General features: G+C 36.0%; 2 protein-coding genes across 3 annotated transcripts in view; one reads left to right on the top strand and one right to left on the bottom strand.

The window, feature by feature from the left end:
* ASPA (aspartoacylase) overlaps window positions 1-2525 on the top strand; it is an 8444-nt gene extending 5919 nt beyond the window's left edge. Inside the window, exons 5-6 of one of the 2 annotated variants that reach the window (XM_027790938.2) lie at window positions 257-366; window positions 910-2525. In XM_027790938.2, coding sequence (XP_027646739.1) covers window positions 257-366; window positions 910-1122 — 323 coding nt within the window. In that variant the 3' untranslated portion in view covers window positions 1123-2525. The remainder of the gene's footprint in view (window positions 1-256; window positions 367-909) is intronic. The other variant, XM_027790936.2, reaches the window with a different exon arrangement.
* TRPV3 (transient receptor potential cation channel subfamily V member 3) lies at window positions 2501-24625 on the bottom strand. The gene is made up of 18 exons (XM_005240406.3): window positions 21686-24625; window positions 20534-20656; window positions 17115-17219; window positions 15385-15471; window positions 14498-14655; window positions 13660-13836; window positions 13311-13451; window positions 12601-12881; window positions 11727-11903; window positions 10787-10945; window positions 10190-10291; window positions 9547-9620; window positions 8442-8607; window positions 7842-7908; window positions 7204-7475; window positions 6269-6381; window positions 5564-5634; window positions 2501-4663 (listed from the first exon to the last, which is right to left on the bottom strand). The coding sequence occupies exons 2-18, from the start codon at window positions 20650-20652 to the stop codon at window positions 4569-4571; spliced, it is 2364 nt and encodes a 787-aa protein (XP_005240463.1). The 5' UTR covers window positions 20653-20656; window positions 21686-24625; the 3' UTR covers window positions 2501-4568.

Below are 24625 nucleotides of genomic sequence, written 5' to 3'. Positions count from 1 at the left end.
ATTTCAGGAGCTAATTTAGATCTAGGCTCCACATGCTACAAGATGTGACTGGACCATCTTTCTGTGTCTGGGCTTTGATGGGAAAAATATCTGGACCTAGACATTTTTATGATATATAAGCTAATCACTAGTGTGTAAACCTTGACGAGGTACAACCTAATGATTTAAGCCATTCTAAAGAGAATAAATAATGCATTGGGTTTTTTTTAACAGGCAGTTGTTCATTTTGACATTAAATTACATTTATTCTTTCTAGGAAAGGAATTTCCACCATGTACAATTGAGGTTTTTAAAATAATAGAGAAAGTAGATTATCCCAGGAATAAAAATGATGAAGTTATTGCCATTATTCACCCTAAGCTGCAGGTAAATTGTAAAGTAGTTTTAATTTGTGACATTTTATAAGTATTCCTGTGTCAATTCTGCTATATTGTAGTATATTTTAATAGTAAATATTTAAAATTAGAATATTGCCAATGGGTTTATTGAATAATTTAGACCTTTCCTACGGTAAAGTTCTATCACTAAGGTCATACCGTATTTCAGTAACAGATTTGGGAATCACTGAACCTAAAATAACTTTTGAACCTAAAACTAAAAAGAAAAAGAAAATAGATAGCTCATATTCTAAAATATAAATCTAATTTTTAATTCAAAATGAGGGCCTGGTTTTAATCAATTGTGAGCATATGCAGTTTCCTTTTAGTTCACCTTTAGCAGTGAATTCTATACAAGCCTCAAAACAAGGGCCAGGCACCTGAAATAATGTACAGAAGATTAAAAAGAATTATTTTAAAAGCTTTTGCCATAAACTGCAGAGAATATAGTTATTAAGCATAAACTCAGAAATCACATGAAATATATAAAAACTTGAAAGTAAATATATTCTATTTATTTTCTTTCTCTAAGGATCAAGACTGGCAGCCACTGAACAATGGTGATCCTCTGTTTTTGACTCTTGATGGAGAAGTAATTGAATATAAAGGGAACTGTACAGTCTATCCAACGTTTATTAACGAAGCTGCATATTATGAAAAGAAACAAGCTTTTGTAAAAACAGTAAAAATTAAACTCACTGCAAAACACATCAGATCCTTAGTCTTAGACCAGAGCACTTCTTAAAAGCTTGTTACAGATTTTTCTATACAAAAAGTAGATTTCTTCTCTGTGAAATCCAGCGTCATTCAGTAGTAATTCATTGAATAAATGCAGAATCTAATTTTAAGTTATAATTTAATTAACACTGCTGAGCACTTTTAAGATGAAACATACTGTCATAATGCTAATTATGACTACTGTTTACTTGTTCTAATAGATTGCTATAGAAGCAAAGAATAAATATTTTTATGAAGTTCCTTAGTTCACACTACATAAAATGAACAATATACCACATACGGGTTAGTGGCTATAAAATTTATATCTAGCATCATATAGAAAGATACCAATCCACAAAACTACATTAAAAAATTACAGCATTTCTATTTTATAACAACAAACCCACAATAACCAACACCTTTTAAAATGGGGTGATCCTTGAAACGAATTCCTTGGATAAATATACAAAATATGAGACAAAGGAAAAGCTAGGGAGTGAGAAAAAGAGTGACAGTATGTATTTTGAAACTTTTATATTATTTGCATATATAACTAACACCTACTGCACTGAGGTGGAAGCCTTAGGTTTGGTTTTTTTTTTCTTTTTGTACTTACAAAGACAAGCTAAAAATGTATGATTTCTGAGAAAAATATACTAAAATGAAATTTAAAGCTTTTTAAATTTAAAGTATTACAATATTAATTCAAATTGTTTCTGATTTAACATTAAAGACAAAAAGGTTTGAATTTAGAAAGTATCTAGTATTTAGAAACATACTGGAGCAATATTCAAATTCAGGAAAAAGATGTGCTTATCCTGTGAAACTTCTGAAGAAATTTTCTACCTTTCTATTGCAATGGAGATGAGAGAAGTTTATAGCTTTATAACTTTCTAGGTGTATCCACCTACTGCTTATAACATTTTCCAAATCAAATTTTAATCAGCTGTTGCACCCCAAAAGTTTTCAATGAGGAAGGCAAGATTAGGAAATTAACTCAGGTTTTGATGCAAAGATATGTACAAACCATACCTGAGTATTTCAGAATGGAAATTAAGAAGAATTCCATATGGGGAAACTTCTGAGAATTTTGAGACTGACTTGTTCTGTATTTGTGGAAAGAAAGCCTGTCATAGTAGCTGAAAAAGAGAAGAAAATGGGAATTTAATCAATTTTCTAAAGCTGCTTTTAATATATTTGACAATAATTGGGGCTAGAGAAAACATCAAGAACTTTGCATAAGGATACAATAATTAATTATTTACTGAAAAATTCACTGTCTAGTTAACCCCCAAATTATACCTTTTAAAAAGTGATTTCTTCCTTATTTACCACTAAGCCAAAATTCTTTTTTCCTTGCTTTGTGTAATTCCTATGGCAATAAAATAAGAACACAGGAAAGAATGTTTACTGAATTAGAAGTTTTATTTAATTTAAATAAACATTGTATAAAAAGTACAGAATTGTCCGCTCCAGTCATTATTCATAGTGTTCTTGGTAACAGCCTTAAGAGGAGACAGCATGTGTGATCTGGCAGGGCTGTGGCCACAAAAGGAGGATATTTTGTCAGTGAAGAACTTTGGGAAACAACACCCAGCTTCTTCCTCAGTTTTATGATGCAGTTTTGTACCTGGTCATTGGCACGGCACATTCTTACATATTTTTGTGCCTTCCCTGTTTTATGGCTACACCTACAGTGTAACCTCTGTGCAGCACAGAGATACCAGAACTTGTTTTCAGTGAAAAGTCTACCCACAGCAACATGAAGTACAGCACAGGCTAATTTATTCTGGTTCCTGAGTATATGTGAAGAGGTATGTAATAAAAAACAACCAAAAACTGGCACTCAAAAGAATCCAAAGGGAACTGCAGAGTCCTAAGGCAATATTCTTTGTTGGCAGTTTCAATGCAAAATTAACCAGCAAAGATGAAAGATTCCAAGACCACAGGAATTTTTCTTCTCATGCTCACATATCCTACTAAGACGACCAAAAATGCTCAGGTATTACATTGGTCTATTGATATGCACAAACGTCCTTCCCCTCAAATTCCTATGCCCTGTAAAAACATAACTGAATTGAAGATTTCAATTTGATCCCATCCATCCAGGCCATACATGGTAGGAAACACGGGATACAGCATCTGTAGAAGACCAGTTGAGTAGCGAGAACCATGTTCATCATTCCTGCAAATAGCTTTGCACTATCCTTTCCGCTGGAGAGCTCCCTCATGCTCTCTTCTGTGTTAAGAAAGTCTTTTGGATCATTTTGCCCCCATCAGGCTTAGCCGTAAGAATCCAATGCAACTCTTACTATTGTTCAAGCAGAACAAAATTCACCTGAGTCTTACTTAAACAGCACCCTTAAAACAGGCACCAGATGAATATATATGATGAAAACCCATGACACTGAAGACACATAACGTATTAAATTTTAAAGTACACAGAACAGATATTCTTTTATATATACACAAAAAATAGAAAACTAAAAATATAATTCATAGTACTAGGTCATCAGGTAGTGAAATATCAAGTGCTACAGAAATGCATTATGTAGTCCTCTGAATAAAAAAAAGGCTTTAAAAGTCTGCAATTGCATTGCATTTAACTTACTTTGTTCATTTTGGGAAGAAATACTGACTTCTTATTTTCCTGCTGTGGTTTAATACAGAAATTAAATTACTTTTAAACCAGAAGAACTTCCAATGTGATAACTTATTTTATGCAGCAAGATACCACAGCTGAGTAGGAAAAGTAAAGATTCTGTGGCTGGAACAAACTCAAATACTCTCCATCATGAATTATATTGCTGCCCTATTACTTTATGGGAGGGCACATATACAGATTAATAAACAGAAAGCAGTAAACACCCCATTAGAACCTAGGGAATACACACAGAAAAACAGATCAGGCAAAGCTAACAAGACCTGAAGAGGCTTTCTCCAACTTGCGGGATCAAGCCTCTAATAACACTGACAGTCATTACAAAAGCTTCAAATGTATCCAAGAACATTGTTATTTCAAAATAACATACTTCATTTGGTAGTCTTCAGAACTGAAATGCCTTTCTTTTCTCCACGACAAGAACTTTTTTTTCAGTCTACAAAACGTTTCTCATGAGTTAGAGATTCCAAAAGACAGCAGATTGGGATCACAATGATCTTAATTTTCCACAAAAGGAAGAAATACCTCACATTTGAACTTTTTTATCCAGTAAAAAGTCTAGAGCCAAGTTTGAGTAGTGTCATGCAAACTTGGACATCAATGGTTTTCAAGAGGCTCAAAAGTGAACCAGTGAAATAGTCCATTTTATTTTAGCTCAGCTGCCCTGATTAAATGGGTTAAAGTCATCAGATGACATCACTGAAAGTTTGTGTTCCAGCTGGCTACAGCTGTCCAAAATACCAACAAAACTTTTAGCATCCACTGCTGATGCTGTGAACCTTCTAAACAACCACATATCAAATACAGCACAACTAAACAGAAGTTTCAGGCAAATCATCCGTTTCTTCAAACGTATTCAGGGTATTTTTGCTATTAGTTCTTGAATTATCTTGAATTTTGCTTGGATCTGCAAAAAAATGCATTATAAACAAAACAGGACATGGTAGAAACTGTATATGCAAGATCAAAGTTTTGCACATTATTTTTTCTTCGTTAAAAACATGCATTTATTTAAGCAGTAAGTTGTCAGTTTACTACCATATCTTACACAGAAATTTTTCTGTCTGGCCCTTTTTTATTATTACTGAGTTCACTCTACTAAGCAATATAAATGCTAATTGACTTAAGAAGAAACTTCAGAACACGTCTCCCAGATCCTCGTATGCCCCTATCATAAACTCTGACGCCTGCTGCTAGAAGGACATCTGACACCTCAAAGTTAGGTCATTTCGCTATTACACTTCTAACACTGTCAGCAGATGGGTATCTTGAATTTCCTGGTCAACGTTCAGGAGAGGCAATTGTCATCCGATACATATTGCAAAACATAAACATGAATGTTTGAGGGTTCAAACCAGCAGAGTATAGTATTGCTCGGCAGAATCAGTCTGATTTCTTGCCAAAATCTGCAATACTATATGTAACTAAGTACTAAATGCACTTTATCACAATTTTTCAAAGTAACATTTTCTGTCTGTTAAGTTCTCCAGCCTTACACCACCCAAATGCCATAACAGAACATCAAACTTAGATCAAGCATAACTGCTTAGAGAAAAATAAAGAAAAGGTAAAACCACTATGTTTTGGCACCAAGGTGTAAATACTGAGTTTGCAACCAACCCTCTCTCCGAACCTTTAAAAACAATGTAACACCCCTGCCATATTAGCCATGAGTTTCCCTAGCAGTTAAGTATCGCTGAATATCTAGTTTATGAGAGTTTGTATTTTTAAAGGTATTAAATTATATCAAAGCATTTCTAAGAAAAAAAAGATTTCGCAAATATAGTGTTGTAAAATGCTGCAGTACCTGTTGGCCCTGGATCTTCATTAATAAATGAAACATGTGTTTTCCACTCGGTCCATTTCACTTCATTAATCCTGTTTATATTGTATATAAGTTGTGTTATTAGTATTCATTATATCTCCCAGTGACATAGCTGCACTTTCCCTTCTATCTCTTTATTTCTTCTTGGGACTGTCATACTTTACCATCAGCACCTGCTTTGCTAGTACTAAAAAGGGTGAATGCCTTTTGCAGTGTTATGTACTACATGAAGATGAGAATAATACCAAAAATACTTTATGATTTCACACGTTATGAGTACAGTCTTGAAACTCACCTTAAATATTTTAAGTATTTTCAATAAAACAGCACAGTAATGTATGCTTTAATATGGTAATCATCAATTAGCAATCAATTTAAATATGACTTTTAAGCTAACATTCAAAGGAAATTACAACAGAGTGGCATTTAATGCAAGCAGACTTGCTACTTGTGTATTAAAAACTTAAGTTGAAAATCTGTTTTCTTACTAAAAATTTCTTACATTAAAAAACCCTATATATTTTCCCTTTTTTTTAAAACAATTGGTCTCAACTGAAGAAACCAAATTGGATTTTGGTACACCTAATATAATTTGCAGAGATGTATTTTAGAGGCTTTTGAGGAGAAATAACCTTGAAGAAACATACAGAGCAGAATTGATAGCACAATATTCTAGCTTTGCTTTACCTTAAACACACCCTGGTATCATTTTCAGCCACTTTACACCGTTCTCCCAGTTGGAATCTTTTCCTCAAACATTTTGGTAAGAATTTTTCAAATTCCAAAATAGTTCTGGCTCTCTATTAACAATAAACAGTAACACATGTATGGTTAACTATTCAAAATTATTCGATTTCATAGCATATACATTTTGCAGGCTCCGTGTTTCATTATAACATGTCATACATCCCTCCACCATCCATAACCAACACTGATTCCAACAACAGCAAATAAGATGGCATGCCACTTATTGTCATGTGTAAACAGGGAGTCCACAGCTTTTTCTTGTTAGCCCTGCTGCAAAAGGCATACTCAGAGAAGAATCAAGAAATCTCACTCTAAACGCAGTGTTTAGGGTTCAATGCTAAAAAACCTTCATGAAACACCCTGCCACGGGACATATATAACCTGTTGTGGGATGCTGCCCACCACAGAAAGCAACTCCAGTCCTAATTACGACTGTGTTCTTGATGATAGCTTGCGACTTGGAGCTGTCTAGCCTTGGTAAAAGACCAGGCTTGGATAAGGTATGGGAAACTGGAATGAGTTCATGCGTTGTTCACACTGAAGGGACAGAATAGCAGAGATGCTGTGTTACAGATTTCCAGGCAGATAATGAAACAAACCTTCCTAGTGATGTATCAATTGGAATGAAAGTCATAAAGGTATGTGACAGTGCATGAGGCTGAAAATCCAAGCCATAAGATTACTTTTAGGATAGGTGTTGAATCTAAAGTTATGATATGCTAATACTAAAATTACTTATTTCCATTATTTGTACACATATACAAATGGGGATTATCACTGTTAATACCTAACCCCTTCTGTCAGCGTAACAAGTTACCATAGGTACAGCTAAAAAGATTTTAGCCTGTTTTCACTAAGCAAACTCACAAACAAACCTGGAGCTTCCAGATGTGCTCACTTTCTTTAGAAATATCTTCTACTGTTTCTCCCATTAATGCAATCAGCATGTTCAAGAGAAGAACAAAAGTCAACACAACATAAGTTATGAGGAGCAGAAGAAATAGTACGGGATACTTTGAATTTTGCTGGATCTCCAGATCACCCAGTCCTAGGGTGAGCTTAAAAAGATCCATCAGAACAGGTCCCAGACTGCTGTTGGAATGGCATTCGCTGCCATCTTGGCAAGTTTCAATCAATGCAGCAAGAGCTGAGAAGAAAGCATGAGAAAATGTTAATCACAATAATGCTTTATACATACATGACATTTTATCCTAAAGAATTAAAAATGCACTGCGTAATCAAGAGCTAGAGCTGCCCAGCAACATATACAGCAGCAAACAGATGACAGATTACCAAGAAGCAAAAAGCCCACATACAAATGAAATTGAGAAAGAGCCAAAATACTTATCAGTTCAGAAAGTCTCTAGACAGTTTTAAACTCTAAACTAGGTCTTTTAATATCCAGAAGAAACCCCAACATGAGCTGTCATCACGACAATAGGGTTCTTATGAATAATAATGCTAAAATTTTTACTCACACAGAGCATCAGTGCTTTTCTCCAGTAATATTTACCTACGCCAAATCCCAGCAAAAACACGATATAGACAACTAAAAATTTTATCACATCTTGCAGGATGACCTAAAAAATAAATTAAATTATTTATCAGAAATGAAAATTGATAATGAGTTTTATACTTATGAATTCTGCAGTGGTACAGGTGTGGTACAATCTAAGAGTATCAGATTGCTTTCATTAAGCAAACTGGTTGTAGTCTCAGTGTGAAACCCAGAGATTTGGGTCTGATTTTTTTTAATCTCAATGACTGAGAGCCTGGTGCCTTATCCAAGGGTGACTAACTCTGTACAATATAGGCATTAATGCATAATGCATAATGTAGGTGTATGATACCATTAAATAGCAGAACGATATTAACTGAAAAAACCCAACTTATATATTTACTGTAATAAAATGTTGATTTTAAGATATAAACTAGTTTCTGCCATTGAATTTATACAGTGTATTCTGCTGAAATAATACATATAAACTGAAGACAAGAAATTTCAATATGGACTATAAAATACCTCTAAATTGCTGAATGTGCTTGATTGGGATTGTATCGTAACAACTAAATATCATAACAAGGAAGATAAAACAAAAGGAAATAAACTTGCCTTTTGAATCATAACACTGTAAATGCCCATGGACTGGAAACCTCTGGTGAAATAAAGCATATTAGCCCATCCTAGGGCCATTGCCAAAACAAGACACACGAGGTGTTCTTTGTAGGAAAACAAGTACAAAAAGACAGAGAAGATCACAAGCAAAGCTTGTATAAAACTGTTAAAAAACAAACACATGTATGTAAAAGGGAAATTACTAGCACAAAACCAACAACAATGGAAAAATATGAAAACAAGACTTATTTGCTTCTTATGCTTCTTTTCTAATTTCATACTGCATTCTATTATTCCATATGAATATTACCATTATAGTTTTATAATTAAATAAATGAGTACATGTGGTATAAGAATATTAACATATCAGGATTATATTTATTAAACCTTAAAGTCAACTATTATCCCCAAAATAGCTGGTCAATACAGGTTTTTCTCACAAAGACATTAAGAATTCTTAATAATATCTTAGAAGCCATTTAATTCAAGCTTTAGCTTAATGAATTGTTAGAATCATTACAGATTTTCCACGAACAAGGAAGACACTAGTAGAAGGTGTGATATGCTGTGATAAGATGTAGACCAGATTCTTAGCAGCACAAGATTGGTATCAGTGTGGTTGTAGGAGGAGGAAGAAAGGTAAGAGTTAAGCCACCTCTCTTTTGATTGATCATACAGTCATATGCTAGAAATGAGAGGGAATCATCTGTGCTTTGTCTAGGCCAGCTGAACCAGCTTTATGCTATTTGCCCTTCCTAAAGGAGCTGAAAGGAGTGTGAAACTATCACATTTATTAACCTGGTTTCTTAAACACATTTCTCTATATATAGCTTTAAAGAGATACAGCACCAGGACAAGCTAAAGACAGTACTGCACTTTGGGGAAAAAATCCGGTTCGTACACATCAACCCCCAGTATCGTTACTGACCCATGCTACCATTAGCATGTGCTACAGAAAAGCTGCATGTAAGATTACATCCATCTCTCTAAAAACTGATAATCTAGAGAAAAATGAGCATCTGCTACAGGAGTACATTCTCTGTGACCATGCCACAGATAAGCATTTTATATATAGTATAAAATACATGCACGACAGACTTACAATGCAAAGTGGAACCACGCATCAGAAAGAATTGACTGCAGGTCCGAGGGCCTAAGCAGAAAGATGGCTACACTCTATGTAGACAGATACATAAAATACCGAAATGGTAGTAAGAGAAAGTAGGCCTCAAAATGTATTTTTCAAAATAATTTAATCAGTGTTCTAAAAGAACTTGTCTAATAATAAGACATGATAACTTCTAAAATTAAAAATCTTTTTATAGGGCTGTAACTTCACAGTTTACATTTCTGTCACCTCTGGCATGATTTAACAGTTAGCAACTGGCTTTAATTACTTAGAGTATATGGTAAAAATTATATCTTTTTTTTCCAATTAAAAGTTCTAATGCAGCAGGGTCCTTATAGCCAGGAATTTGACATCAATGATATATCAAATATCACATCTCTGTCTTAAGAATTTGAAAAGAAAACTCTTCATATTTGTTCCGCAGAAGAGTACAGTTATATTTGAATATATAACCAAGGTCATTGTGAGTAAGCGATGTATTGTGCCAGACTTTTAGAAATTATACATATCATAAAGATATTCCAAATGTATTGCCAATATCATCATAGGTGTATTCATAAATCTAGATAACTTCTTCACCTATGTTGTTTATGTATTTGTTATTAAAAAGTCTTACCTCTTTTATGGCTAAAAATATTGCTCCTAACATAACCATCACCTGTCCTGATAACTGCAGCCATCCCACACCACGCGTCAGAGCTAGTGGATAAGGTGGAGCCTGCAAGACAAGTCCAAAATGAAAGACTAGTTCCATACCTGAAGTGTAAAAGGCAAAGTAACAGGAAGCCTCACGTATGTAGCTCTCTAGCTACACAATTTCTTTCCTTTTAGTGAGATTTTTCTTCCCAGTGGATTTACAGAATCAGCCCCCTAACATGTAAATTTGAAATAACAGAGAATATCTTAAAAAAAAAGATTTATTTATCTTAAAATAAAAACAAAATACCTTCTTCACACTTTCAGAAATGTAACTGCCTGTCTTTTTATTACATATTTGTATTTTGGGTCACTTTCACAAAATGCAAATACAATTACCTTCTCTACTACTGCTCTTCTTCCTTCCAGATACGAATACCTAATGTGGGAGAACCTGATCTCACTACAGCCAAATATTCTGATAGCTGGTTTTGGTTTAGCATTTTAAATACAATTCAGAAAATTGTATTCCATTTTAAATCAGTAAAATTTGGTAGGACTCTGTTGCTGTACTCACTTCATTTTCATTAGGCCTGTGGTAGGAAACTAATGTTAATGTTACATTGTATAGGAAATAAAAACAGCATGACATAAAAAACATGTGTCGTGCAAATTTCTTCCATTTCATTCGCAGGAGTGAATTCAGGGGCTCCAAAGTCAGCATTTCATGACGATTCTGTCAAAAAAATAACAATAAAGATTTGAACTTGCCACCTGTAAGGAAAGTGAGATAATTTCAGGCATGTGTTGTGGATTTCATTCAGTATCTGTCCCTGCAGATCTAGAAATGCATCTAGATGTGCTCAAAGATATGTCAGACCCTAATCTAAGAAGATACAATGGGAGAACTCTGACCTATGCTGAGATAACCTGCCATACTCCAGTAAATTACGATTGAGCTAAAGCAGTAATGTGAACATCTGGTCTTGCTTCCTATGAGTGTTTTATGGCAGTATATGAATTTAGCAAATGTAAAATTCTGGCTTTGAAAAGCTAACATTCCTAAACACCTAAAATACGTACCTGTTAAGTAAAGTTTATAACTTTAGGCAGAATATTCTTGTATTTCTGTTTGCTTGCCCTGTTCTCATGCATTATTTTGGGCAGCTGCTAGTGGCTACTCTGTGGAGATGAGACATTAGCTTTGGTCTGACCAGCTGGGACATATTTGTGTTCCCATGCAAGGCAAATTAATGCTTCAAATGCAGGAAAAAAACCCAATTCCAAAATGCTTAGCATGTGTTTCAGGAGCTGAATGCATATTTGCTTATGGTTGACAATCTACAGACATATAGAATTCATCTTACTCCTGATAGAAAAACTGAGAACCAAAAGTTACTGTTTACTCTTTTAGAAGTAATTCAGTCCAACGTATAGGCTAACACATCTGAAATGAGTGTACTGCCAGGAAACATATATATATATATATATATATATGTTAGAAATAGGTTACTTACACCAATATTCGTATTATAGACAATAATTTCCAGTACTGAATTGTCTGCGGTGGTATCTAGTTCTGTCAGATCATAGAGAGAAGATTGAACAGGACCATAAGCCCAGTCCGTGAATTTTCTTGACAGGCTCCTGTTAGGCTTATCTCTTATCTCTCTGCTCAGGATGTATTTCAGAATCTAAAACATTAACAGAATCATTTGTAAGCAGATGTGTTCTTCATGTGAAAGGAGAAAGAACACACACGCATGTCAAAACCCCTACCTTTTAACTATCACATTCTACGGTAGTGCAAATCAATGTATTTGTAATTCTGTTATTCAGTAAGCAGTGTTAGAGATGACAGATCTCTAAGAAATACAGTGCTTTTAAGGCCTCCAGATTTTCTGTCAGAGATGTTATTCTAAAGGATGAAAGCACAATTTTCCATGCGTTCACCTTTATATCTCCCTTTAACTTAATTACCTTTTAAATTATCTAATTGTCAATTCTTTACCACAATACAGTTGATTTATCAGAGCCAGATTCTACAGTAGCATAACAGCAGTTCTAGTGAGCTTTCTGAATTTATTCAAAGACCGTATATTGTATAAGTGTAGTATTGCAACAAGTGCAGAATTTTTGAGTTTCGGTACAACAGAAGGGTTAGCAAGGCTGTTTTTAAACAGCATGTGTATTTTGTACAGAGAAGGGTTGTTAGAGAGGAAACCTTGAAGGGTAAAAGCAACATTGCAATAGAAACATTTGCTTGTATTTTGAACATAGTACAAGCATCACCAGCATAGAAAACTATGTATCAGAGCACTGAGTACGTAGTTGGCCTTGACTCTTTCCCCATACTTAATTCCTCTTAGAGGCTACTGAAATAATACCCACCTCTAATTTCCCAGTTTTTGCAGCTAATTGTAGTGGTGTCAGACCCTCTTTATTCTTTGTTGTTTCTAAATTTCTGTCTTTACTTTTCAACAAAATCATATCGTACATTCTGATTACAAAGTCATTCTGGGTTTTAAAGTCTTCTGCCACAGTAACTAATGCATGGAGGATATTGTTTCCTCTGGAATCCTGAGAGGTAATATTAGTCCTGGTATTGTCCATTAACAGTTGAATTATGTCTGGTTGATTAGTACATGCAGCTAACGCCAGTGCAGTTTCACCTACAAAATTATAAAACGCAACATGTGTTCATGTTTTATTACAAGCATTCAAATCACACTATAAAAAAGTGACTGTGTTAAGCATCTTAATATATGAAATCACATTTACATATTAATTGAATTAGCTTTTGTTTTATAAAAGCTTAATTTGCATAGAACATTAATTGGATACAATCTTCAAAATCAAATGTTACATTTTATTAAACTTCCAGCATTTATGATTTTTTTTTTTGTATTTTACAGTTTTTTCTGAGTGTTTGTAACATTGCACACCAGCATGTTAATTTTACTAACAGCACTATGCCATTTTGTATCTTGTGACATGAGGTTTAGCTACAGTAATGATTCACACTTGCCTGTCTTTCATACAGTCTTAATTGTTTGGGTATTCCTTCCTAACTTTTCCAGAGAGATCACATGTCCACTTACCAAAATAAAAGCCTTCATGCTTATGTTTGGGATTAAAGAAAATACCCTGGGCGTGAGCATTGACATCAGCTCCTTTTTCTATAAGGCTCTGAGTTATTTCATATTGTCTTCTTTCAATGGCAATATTTAGAGCTGTCTGGCCTGAAACAACAGACATGAGTATTTAGCGTTGACTCTCTTGAGCACATTATGAAACATTAATGATGTTTTTTATGATGGATAGCACCAGTGATAAAGAATAAAAGTTGTTTTAGGAATTTAAACCATCATTAGAATGTTTGAAGAAAACATTACTTTTATGGATGGTGTATTTAACCATATACCTGCAGTTGGTATCAGATGGCAATACCTTTATATGCCTCTTCTGTGTATGCTGCATTGATAAATCTCTCCAAAATACCATTTTCTTCTGCAAAGGACAGTAGTGCATTCACTATCTGATTTGTGTTTTCGTTGATGTTCAACAGAGCTTTCATCAGACAAGTTTTGCCAGTATCTGAAGCTGTGAATTTTTTCATCAGATAATCTACAAGAGTGAATTTTGAGATTAATCATCATTATTTATTAAAGTGGATGGAAAAGAATTCTAGTCTTTTGTTTATTAGGGGTGGAACCTGAGGGATATATAAGAACATAAACTATTTGCCAAAGAATTATGCCATCCTATTTACTTTGTATTTGAGCTACGTATACTTTGTGAGACGATGCATTCAGAAATGTACCAATTAATAAGGTAGCCAATGCACCTGGTTTTTCTTTTGGACATCCCACTGCCACATTAACTCCAGACAGACCCAGAACTCTTTCATAACTTCTTTGCCCGTTCTACACATCTGCTGCACACATCACAAGCCCTGTCTATACTGCAGTTTAAATAGAGACATCAGCTTATGCTGCAGAAGACTAGCTTAAGTATGGCTACAGAAATACAGTGCAGGTAGACCCTCCATGTGTCATAATTAGGAGACAAATACTCTCCAGTGTTGCTTCAGAGGCAGCAAGGAGGTGCCTGATGGAATACCTTAGGCTTTCACTTTGAAATAGGAAATGTGGCATACATTACATTGCAAAAGAAATGACCACAAATTCACAGGCAAGTAGCTGCTGCACAGACATATTTCCCAGCTTAAGACTAAACATATGCTGCCAGAAGGGCTAACAATCCTTCAGGTAACTCCACAGCTTACCTGGCACAGTCATGTTTGTACACGCGTTTGATCGTTCCTTTAGCTCTGCGAGCAGACATTGCAACTCTTCTATATTCCCCTCAGATACTGCCCGAAATATGTATCTTTTCAGCTTCTTCCGGGCACTAGTCTGCTCAGGTCCTTGTGATATGTTGGCACTGAATTGTAAGAAATAATAATGAAGCTGCTGATTAAATTTACTGTGTTTTATTTTCTATGTAAGAGGAAAAATAAATACAACTACTTGCCCCAGACTACCTATACTTGCCCTGCTTCCATATCTATCTTGGCATGGATGTCAGAATGTTTCTGCAGATTGCTTATTTGCAGGTAAGTGGCTATTGAGAAGGAGTTTTATAATAAAAATGTACATTTTCCGAGTTTTTTGTTTTGCATTTTTTCCAGTTTATTTCTCCTAGAACAAAGGCTAAGAAATACTTGTCTGCTTCTCTATCTGTCCACAACTCACTGACTTCAGTGTCTGAAGTCACCTGATGCTGCATCTCCAGCTGCACCCATCTCTCTCACAGCAGAAAAATTTTAACCTCATATGTTCTTACACAGCATTCCTAATCATGCATTATTGTGGAATAAGAATGATTTAATATTTTCCCCCTATCAGAAATATTCCTAGCTCATGCCTAGTTGTGCATGGTGTTTCGGTTCTGTGTTGTCGTCTAGGAAACAGACATCATCAATGAAGAATCCTCACACTAAATTTGAGATTTGAGAAAAGCAGAGGTTAGAGTTGTCTATTTCAAAATTTAATTCCTGAAGAATCAGAAATATATGAACTTATTTCTAAAACATGGCATAGTTGATATCTACGCTACCATAGACTTAATCCATCAAAAATGTATTAAGAAATACGTCATGTCTCCACTCACCAACAGCTGTCTACATTGGGGCTATATTCAGTTGCATCATCCTGAAGAGACTGTGGGGAGTCCATATCTTCTCCATTTGCAGATGCACTGTAGAAAACAGAAAAGCCTAAGTGCTAAGTCAGGAAGATACTGGAAGACATTTTAGCAAACTGCATGAAGAATCAGCCAATACTAGGAAGCAGTATCTACAGTAGAGCTGAAATTAGTCACATTTGACATTGTGCTTTTTAATTCTATCATTTTTATCTCCCCTGTGAATTTTAAAGTGAGTGCTAAAAATGAAGAGATCCACAGGATTTTATTATATTTTAAAAAATCACTAGGAAAGCAACCTGGTTTGTGTTCTACTGTTACAGATCATGAAACTGTGGGAAGTTTTTCATTTTTTTTAATGATCACTGCTTTTTATGCATTATCCTGAATGGTTCAGGCTTACGCTTTTCCTTTTCACGTGCCTAATTTTTCATCTGCCACAAACCAAGTGCTAAATCAGTAACAGCGTTTAGGTTGCAAACACACAATGGAAGTGATTTACCTAAAGATTTACTACACAGTACACTGTAGGCAACTCAAAAGCATTTTGCAGCTGACTTGAATGGAAACTTCAGCTAACAGAAATTGAGGACTGGGCCCTAAATAAGTATTTAGGTAATAAATTTAAAGGATTTCAGTGGCATTGGTGTTTTGTAATCACTGTACATCATTTCCAGACATTCCTAAAAGCAGATCTGACTTAAAATAATTTATTATGAGTTTTCTTACTTGTATTTTTGTTTTCTATAAGGTTTAGATTTGATAAACTGCCTCAGGTTAATAACTTAGGGAGCCTGAACTATTGGTTATTGAGAAAACAGACATATGGACAGTGATGCAAGGATTTAGCGTTGCTCTGCAGATATTCCCTTCCCTTTGAAATAAAGCTGGTAGCTCAAAATCCATTCTTATTCAGTCTGTCACTTCTCTGCAGAAAACTGTGAGGAATCTGGTGACAAAGCGTATGTGTGTCTTGTGCAGCTAAGTCCCTGAATGAGAGGGAGAAGTTTGGATACTTCTCCTCTGAAACCAAAACAGGACTGTCAGCTAATTCCTAAAAGCTGACAAGACATCCATGAGGCACAAGAACATTTGACCGCTCTGGGCTTATGCTAGATTTGATACATATTTATGTTAGATTTGATGCATATTTTCCATATAGCTATTGGCTGTTAGTACCCCACATATTTTTTTAAAATTAAGTGCATTCTTCCCAGTCATAATTTTTCTCCATTCATTCAGCATAAATCATTGCCTTTGAATATTTCAAACTTAGCATCTCCATGTTGATTGTTAATGAGCAATAAAGAGAGGACATCAGCACACAGCTGGGAATAGGGTGGGTTTGCTAAATTAAGCTGTGGTCTTCACACAGCAGAAAATACACAAATGGATGTGTGGAGTTTGTCCTAATGTATCATAAATAAGAGACTAAAATTAAAAAAAAAGACTGGACTGATTCTAAATTTATTCAAATCTAAGGCCGGATTGATTCAGTGTAAATGACAGCAGTAGATAAAGAGAAATCATGTAGCAACAACTGACGTCCAATAGACTTCTGTCTTTGAAGTGACCAAAAGCTATGAAAAACCATGTGACATTTTAGCTCTGAAGTCTAAGGAGAAATAAGGAGTTGCTGCTGAAAAGAAAAGAGATATATTTGCAATATGACTATTGCACATACATCTATAACTTACCATGGACGAATATTTGAATCCATTGGTTTTGAAAACACAGGGGGAGACGTATTATTTGGAGTTGCATTGCTTTCAAAACCATCAATCTCCAGAAAAAAGTGTGAACTGTTGAACACAGCGCATTTACAAAAATATTAGTAAAAAAAGCAAGCTCAACCATAAAATAAGCAAAGCACTACACGTACACACCTAGGACAAGGTTGACAATTTAGATTTTCTGGCATTATACCTAACAGGACACTGGAACAGAGGCTTATCTACTTTCCCCTCAGGGGATCCCAACCTCCAGCACTGCACCCAGCACTTTCATGCTGGCAGATGGACAAAAGATCCCAAGATATTTTTAGGACACATGGCATCAGATCCTGACATGTCTAAGCAGCTACTTCAGCAGCCTAAAAACAGCCTTGTATCCAACTTCTGTGCAAATAGTTAAATGCAACACCAGACATTTATTGAACAGCCATACATGTATGCATATGCAAGCACATATGCATATGCTTTTTAATCTACTGCATTCTAGTCCCTATTTCTTCAGCCAGGAGCCATCAGAATGGATCATTTCAGATCCATCAGCAGTGAAAATCATTAAGTCAGACAGTCTGAAATGTCACATGTTAAATGACATCAGGAGTTTCCATCATCCAGGGCTGAATTTGTAATCTTGCCAGTCAGTGCATAACATTAACCTACTTCTTTTCCCTATAAATAATTATTTATTTGAAAAATTTGAAACACAGAAAAAGGAATGTGATAAGAATAGGAAGATTTTGCCCTTTAAAGTCTGCAGAGTTAAAAGGCAAAAATAAATAGCTTGGTATTACTAGATCTCATTAAAACATTGCTACATTTCACCAAAGACAAAGGAGTTTCAGTGGTGGTGGACGTAGTGAGTCCCATGTGGCCTATTGTTCAGAAACTGTCTCACATTTCTAAAATGTTCCAGTAGTCACCCGGAAAATGTTTCCAGTTCACCTAGTATTTGTGGTTTAGTCTGTAGGGTACTTCTTATTTTTAACTGCATCTTGCCCGAAGAATCCTGTTAATACTGATGCTAAAATGCAATATATTATTAGGACACTACTGAACAATCTGTTGATGTCTGCTAAAGACAGCATGATCCAACAGCCCTACTTCATCTCATTTTCCAGTGGCTTGGTGATCCAAGTGTTACTTCACTGTGCGTTGTTGTTTAAACTTACGTGACCTTTTAACATTTGAGATGTGCCTGTGAATGTATTCTAAGGAGGCAGCAAATAAAATGCCATTTCAGGTTAGTAGGACTGTGTCCCTGACATTACCTAGCAGGGGCTGCTCTTCAGAATACAGGAAAAACCCAGACAGAAACAGGGCCATTGCCATCACTTGTGCCAGCTGCTGTAAATCACTGTTGCTTCACTGGGGCCTGGACTTGGCAGCCAGACTAAGGAGTGGAAAAAACATGGGTTCATCCTGCTTTTTTGCATTCCCTGACCATGAAGTGCAGGAGCTGTCCCAACAGGCAAACATCTGTTGGAGGCCACAGTGAACCTCCATAAAGCCAGAAGTGCCAAGCTCTAGGCTTTGCTGGACCAGCTCACCTGCTCTTGGCTCAGCACCAGGAAGGGATGGTGCCCTACAGGCTGATGTGTCTGAAAGCAGCTCCTGCTCTCCCAACAGTGTGTTCATGCTGAAGATTTTGGCATCCAATAGATGTACAGCAGCTATGAAGTAGACGCTCTTTTGGAAGCTGACACACCTAACCCATCCTGGCATGCAGGTTATCTGGGAATACCACGCTGGTAGTGGTGGGGGAACTAACCCAAAAGACATCATGCAAAGCAAGCGGACAGCTTCCAACAAATACCCAAGTGCTTACGTGGCCATAGTGCACACTCTCAGAACATTGCCCACAAACATAATCAGGCGCTGACAACGTTGGCAGCACTCCTCCCAGCCTGCCTGTTGGTTTTCCTGTACTTAATTATATACTGTTAGTCCACCCAAATACCAGGACCTTCAAGAAGGGGAAGTTGTCGTCTTTTGAGAAAGTACATATTTCCAGTACATTTTGTCAAGTCAGAAACGCCACCCATGGAAATGCACTAGCTGCTTAGTGGCACAGTACAAGGAAGCATTTTGAAGCAACAGAAGAACAGCAGCACAGAAACATATAATTAATAGAACACGTTAAACCTCTGCATTAAAATTCACGTGATTTCGTTCCTTATATTACAGGAATGTTGTCGGCCACACCCTGAGCTTTTGGTTGAGAGGTGGGAAAAACCCCAAGGTTACGGTTAGTGATGCCACAAAACTGAATGTGAGATATTAACTTAAGTAATTGAGGGGTAGTATCTGCCAGTATTTGTTAGAACTACACAATCCTCCATGGAATTGCCCTTTTTTGAAGTACTGGGTGTATTGTGAGCTGTTCAACCACCTCGTCTCCCCCTTCTGCAAGCAAAGAGCTTCTATTTTTTAATTTAATGACAGAAAGACGAACTGGGCCATCCAGGCAGTGGGTCTCAAGTAACTAATGACACCATTTCTGTGGAAAGTGAGTCCTCTGATTATTAAGAACTACAAATGTCAGAACATCTGCAATTGCCTAGGCATTCAGAGTTTCAAAAATTGCCATAATAGCCACTAATTAGCCACAGAGTGAAAAGTTTATGAATGAAAAATCATCCTTGCTCTACAGTAACTTAGTTGACTTCAATAGCATAGTTGCAGGGATGAATTACTGCTTGTATTTCCCCATTCATATTCAATACAAACCCTTAATCCTTTTATTAATTCTCTATCATAAATTATGAAAGTGAAAATTTTATAAAATAATGAAGTCTTGCTAATCAGAATAATGAAAAACAGAGTGAATTAAGGTTTCTGTTTGTGACAGAATTTTTCAAACCTCCTGCTCTACCAGCCCTCATTTTTTAATTCACCTCTGCCTCTCCATGATCTGTCACATTTCCACATGAGGCTGTTTTAAATGCTCCCTTTTTTCAGGCCAGCATCTCTTGCACAAAACCTTGTGTACCCTGCCACATGATTCTCTATTAGAAAAGATCACTCTACCTTCTGCTGTTGAAACACTGACCATCATTAGACCACATTCTTGTAAGCTTATACAAGTATACAGAGTAGATGCAGAAAGCCCAGCTGATACGAGACACAAACTTAAAATTGTAGTATCTCTAGGATAGGGGTTAAATATTTGTCCCATTAGGGTAAATGTATCATATGTCTGCCTAACCAGGATACTCTTCCACTTCTAAACAGCATAAGCATATGGTGTTTTGAAGATACCTTGGGTTCATCAGGTCTCTCTCATTCATATATGCAGCGTGAATAAAGATGCTAGTGGTATTTCAGTGCAAATATCTATGGACATAAAACAGGGAGTTTTAGTGGTTTAAACTGAGCTAGAGTCCTACCTTTTCTTTGTGGGAGTGCCTTCAGTTGGCTTTTTCTCTTGCTGGTTTGAAGGGGGAATACCAGATGGATTTGTTTTCTTGCCCATTAGTGGAATAATTTCGTTGTTATCTTTAATCATGTTTCTGTAGTAGACAGATTCACAGTTACTTAACTCCTGTTCATTTGAAGAAAGTAGTGACCAAATTGCCTCTTCACTGTCTCTTCAAATGTAAGCACACAAATTTTGATTATTTTTTCCCCCCAAAGTTTCTCATTTTTCAGTTATTAGGCACATAAACACCATTTTATGCATCAAGGCTGCAGGGTTATATTCATGACTGATTAAATTGCATCCTAAGAAAAGTGCCATTAAAAGTGATACCATAAATCCAAAGGAACCATAAATTCAAGCATGCACCTAAATTAAACTGAAGGGAGTCTGTCAATCACAATGATAGTAGATGTTATTCAGAGAAACAAGAACACATTGACTTTCACAAGTCACCCTAAAGTTTGTGCATATTTACAGTTAATCTAAGTAGTCTGCTCTTATCCAAGACAGCTTCTGAAAAGTGGTAAATTCCAGGAAGATCTGTGCAACAGATACAATGTGTGAAAGAAGGTTCCACATGTGAAGGGTACTGAACACAGAAAAAGCCCTGAAACTTTTCACTGCTTTAGAATAGCAAAAGCAACAGATAGATTCTGAATACAATGCCCAGGCTGAGCTCAGCTGAACAAACAATCACATGAATAACATCAAGGACTTTTGTGTCCTGGTGACATTTCTCAACATTTCTTCAGGGAAAAAGAAAAAAAATCATGATAGGATAGGAACAATCAGCACCACATGACACAAAAGGATCTTAATGCATGTTATCTGGTTATAAACACCCACAACATTAATTCTGTAAGTAATAATGAATAACTATCTTCCTATTTCTCAATATAATACTCAAGGGCACCATTTTAAGTCACCAAGATAATTTGAAAGTGAGAAGGTGAATTCAGGATACTTTAAAATTCACTGAACATAAAAATAGCAAGTTTTACAAGGTCTGGACCCGTTCCCAAGGAAATCAGGGGAGTGCCTTCCATGCCCAAGGACAAATGATAAAAATCACTTGCCTGCAAGTTTGAACAAAATGCACTACACATTTTTCTTCTCCTACCTCCACTTTCCTTAATGTGACAAATGTACACACAAACTTTCTACTCCCGTCACAATGTTGTCAATGTGCCTTAGCACTAGAATGTCTTCATTATGGGAGTATCAAGATACAGAAAGCAGACATGAAGTGTGTTTGTAAGACACGACACCTGGGATGAAGAGGAGACAAGCATATAAAATACATTAATATTTGAATGAAAAATCCATTAATGCATAAACAGCAAATGTTTAAGTGTGGCAGATTTTGAACCCCAAGTACAGAAAACAGAATTTACAGGGCCCAAACACATGTAAGTACAGCTGTAATTTCTTGTCACTAAATGGAACAGAAATCTGGAATATTGGAAACTACTCCTTACCTTGAAAATGTTGGCTTAAAAACAGGCATGAAAATAAATTTTTATTCTGTTTTCTACCATTGGTAGAAGCATTCACACTAGTGCAACTCAGATATATGCCTGGTTTGGATGTATTTCCTAAGAATTCATATCACAACTTTCACAGAATTAACTTATAAAGGGCAAACATGATTTACGTAGTAGACTTACATACAAAGTACACCATAGCTTTCACTGCAGTAAATGCACAAAAGAACTGAACTTGGCTATTACATATTCAAGGTAGGAAAAAGGGATTTATCTATGCCTTTGAAAATGCAACTCAGGTAGTCTTCAGACACATGTTGTATCAGTGAATACACTGATAAACATATAATCTTAACACAGCTAAAACAAATGACTATTGTCTTGCTTAGTTCATAAATAATTCTGCTATTTACTTCTTACCAAGTATTTTAAGAATACACAGCAGTTTATGAGCAAAGACATTTCCCATCCAAAGGAAGAGGCAAATATGGTATTTGACATAAATCAAATATAAGTTGACTAGAATAAAAGGGAGATGGGCATTAAATAGCTTCTCAAAAGAAGCGACTTTAAAGGAAGAGAATCACTACAGGCACAACAGTAGAAGTACCTTGCTACAGTGCTGAGGTAGCGTCTGTTTCTCATTTTTAATCACGATTAATTGCATGTTTAGATGAAAACTAAGCTAGGGCTTTCGTCGTCATCTTCCAGTGCACTATCATTTTCTGTAATCTATGACATACAGAGAAAAATAGCGTGACAGTCTGAAGAATATCAAATCATAAGTAGCGTAGCTCATGTAACCTGTTATGGAGTTTCTTCTTTTGTTGTACCTATTTTCTGCTCCCATTATTTAGTTAATTGTTACTTACAGGCCACCAGAGAAGTGGCTTATTTGAAGTGGGCAGTGAGACAAAGACACTGCATTGATTTATAGTATTAAGAATTACTTTGAAGGGGATTCTGAGGACATCAAGGACTTAGTATCTCCAGTGTGCTGGGGATAAGAAAAGGGCATTTGTCTGTAATGGTTAATGGGGCTCTTCCACTCCTACAGTGACACTTCACACACCACCACAGACTTACCTCGTGCTTATCTGAGAACAAGAAAAAGTCATACATATCAGTATCTCTGTAGCTCAATAAGAGTATAAGCAAAGTGGCTAAAGAGAGAATCCTACAAATCAAGAGAAATACTCAGCTGTGATATCATGGGACAAAGGTCTTTTCTTCCTTAGGGGCAGAGGAGAGGAAGTGACTACTAACAGCGGTTTCATCCCCAGGATCCTTCGAACATCCATAGTACAGACCACTATGCTTTCCAGCACCTACAACCTAATTCTTAACAGCTCATAAAAAGCAGAAATCCCCTCCCTGAGGGGAAATACGACAAAACTTCATTTTGACTTTTGTGCATTATTTATGGTATATGAATCCTATCAGCATAAAGTTACGCTTGCTAGAAAGAGTTTCAACTTTCTGTAAGATTTTTACACTTCTGAGAAGCATTAGTAGACATCAGGTGTTATTTTATTCTTAGCAAGTAATTTGTTCTTTCCTATGAAGGTTCTTCCTAACAGAAATTTTAAAAGACCCTGTGAAAAGAAATGGTTTTCCCTGAGGAAAATACTTTAAGATTATTTACCTGCCTGTCTCCTAATTAAAAAGAATAAATTTTACTGAGTTGAAATAAAAACTATTCTACTAGCCTAGATATTTTACTTTCAACATTCACTACAGTAACTGAAACTTTCAATGGAAAATGAATGTATTATTTGTTTAGCTTCTATGATAGTATATTTCAGATCCCCTTGGCACAGAAATTAGGAAATGTAACAGTGCATCAGGCTGACAAAATTAGGTCTATCTTTCTTCACTTCTGAATGACCAAGGAGTCAGCGTGGCACGGCTCAGGAGAAAGACAGATTGATAAATCAGAAAGAAACAAGGACAACAGAAAAGCATTCTCCATTTGAAAGATAGGTTTAGTCTTTGTCTCTTGAAGTTTTCACTCTCTACAAAAGCATCACACCTACACCAAACACCCACAGAAGCTCCCAGAGAACTTACCCCGCTTACAAAACTTGCATTTCGGTATAGACAAAGCGCCTCAGAACTGTACGAATGAAGTTCAAAGTAGGGGCCCACTGACGCTGGCGACAACATCCAAAGAAGCTAATCTGCCAAATCAGTAAAACTATACTCAAGCTCAGAACTATCCTAAAAACGCAAAACCACCCTTCTTCAGTCATCCAGTTTGCTCAGCTGTTGGAAAGCACAGGTAAGTACAGTGCTGGAGTACTGCAGCCTTACAGGGTTTGCTACATCTGAAATTAGGGAGCAGAGAGAAACTTGCTAGACAACAAACTCTTTACTTCATAGCTGCCAAAGTGGGATGACACACACACACGCAATAATTATATACTGAAATATTACTAAAGCTGAGTTGCTCACGGATGACTTAATGGCAGCAGTAGAATATCTAAAACGATCACTGCTCTGCAGTTTACATACTGTTTTCAAAAGAAAATGGTTATGCACATGCATTTGGGTTGTAAATTACATCCCTTTATGTC

Source organism: Falco peregrinus, chromosome 2 (genome assembly GCF_023634155.1).
Source record: "Falco peregrinus isolate bFalPer1 chromosome 2, bFalPer1.pri, whole genome shotgun sequence".
NCBI lineage: Eukaryota > Metazoa > Chordata > Aves > Falconiformes > Falconidae > Falco > Falco peregrinus.
The sequence above is the reverse complement of the archived record's forward strand: the minus strand, read 5'-3'. Positions and strand labels throughout refer to the sequence as shown.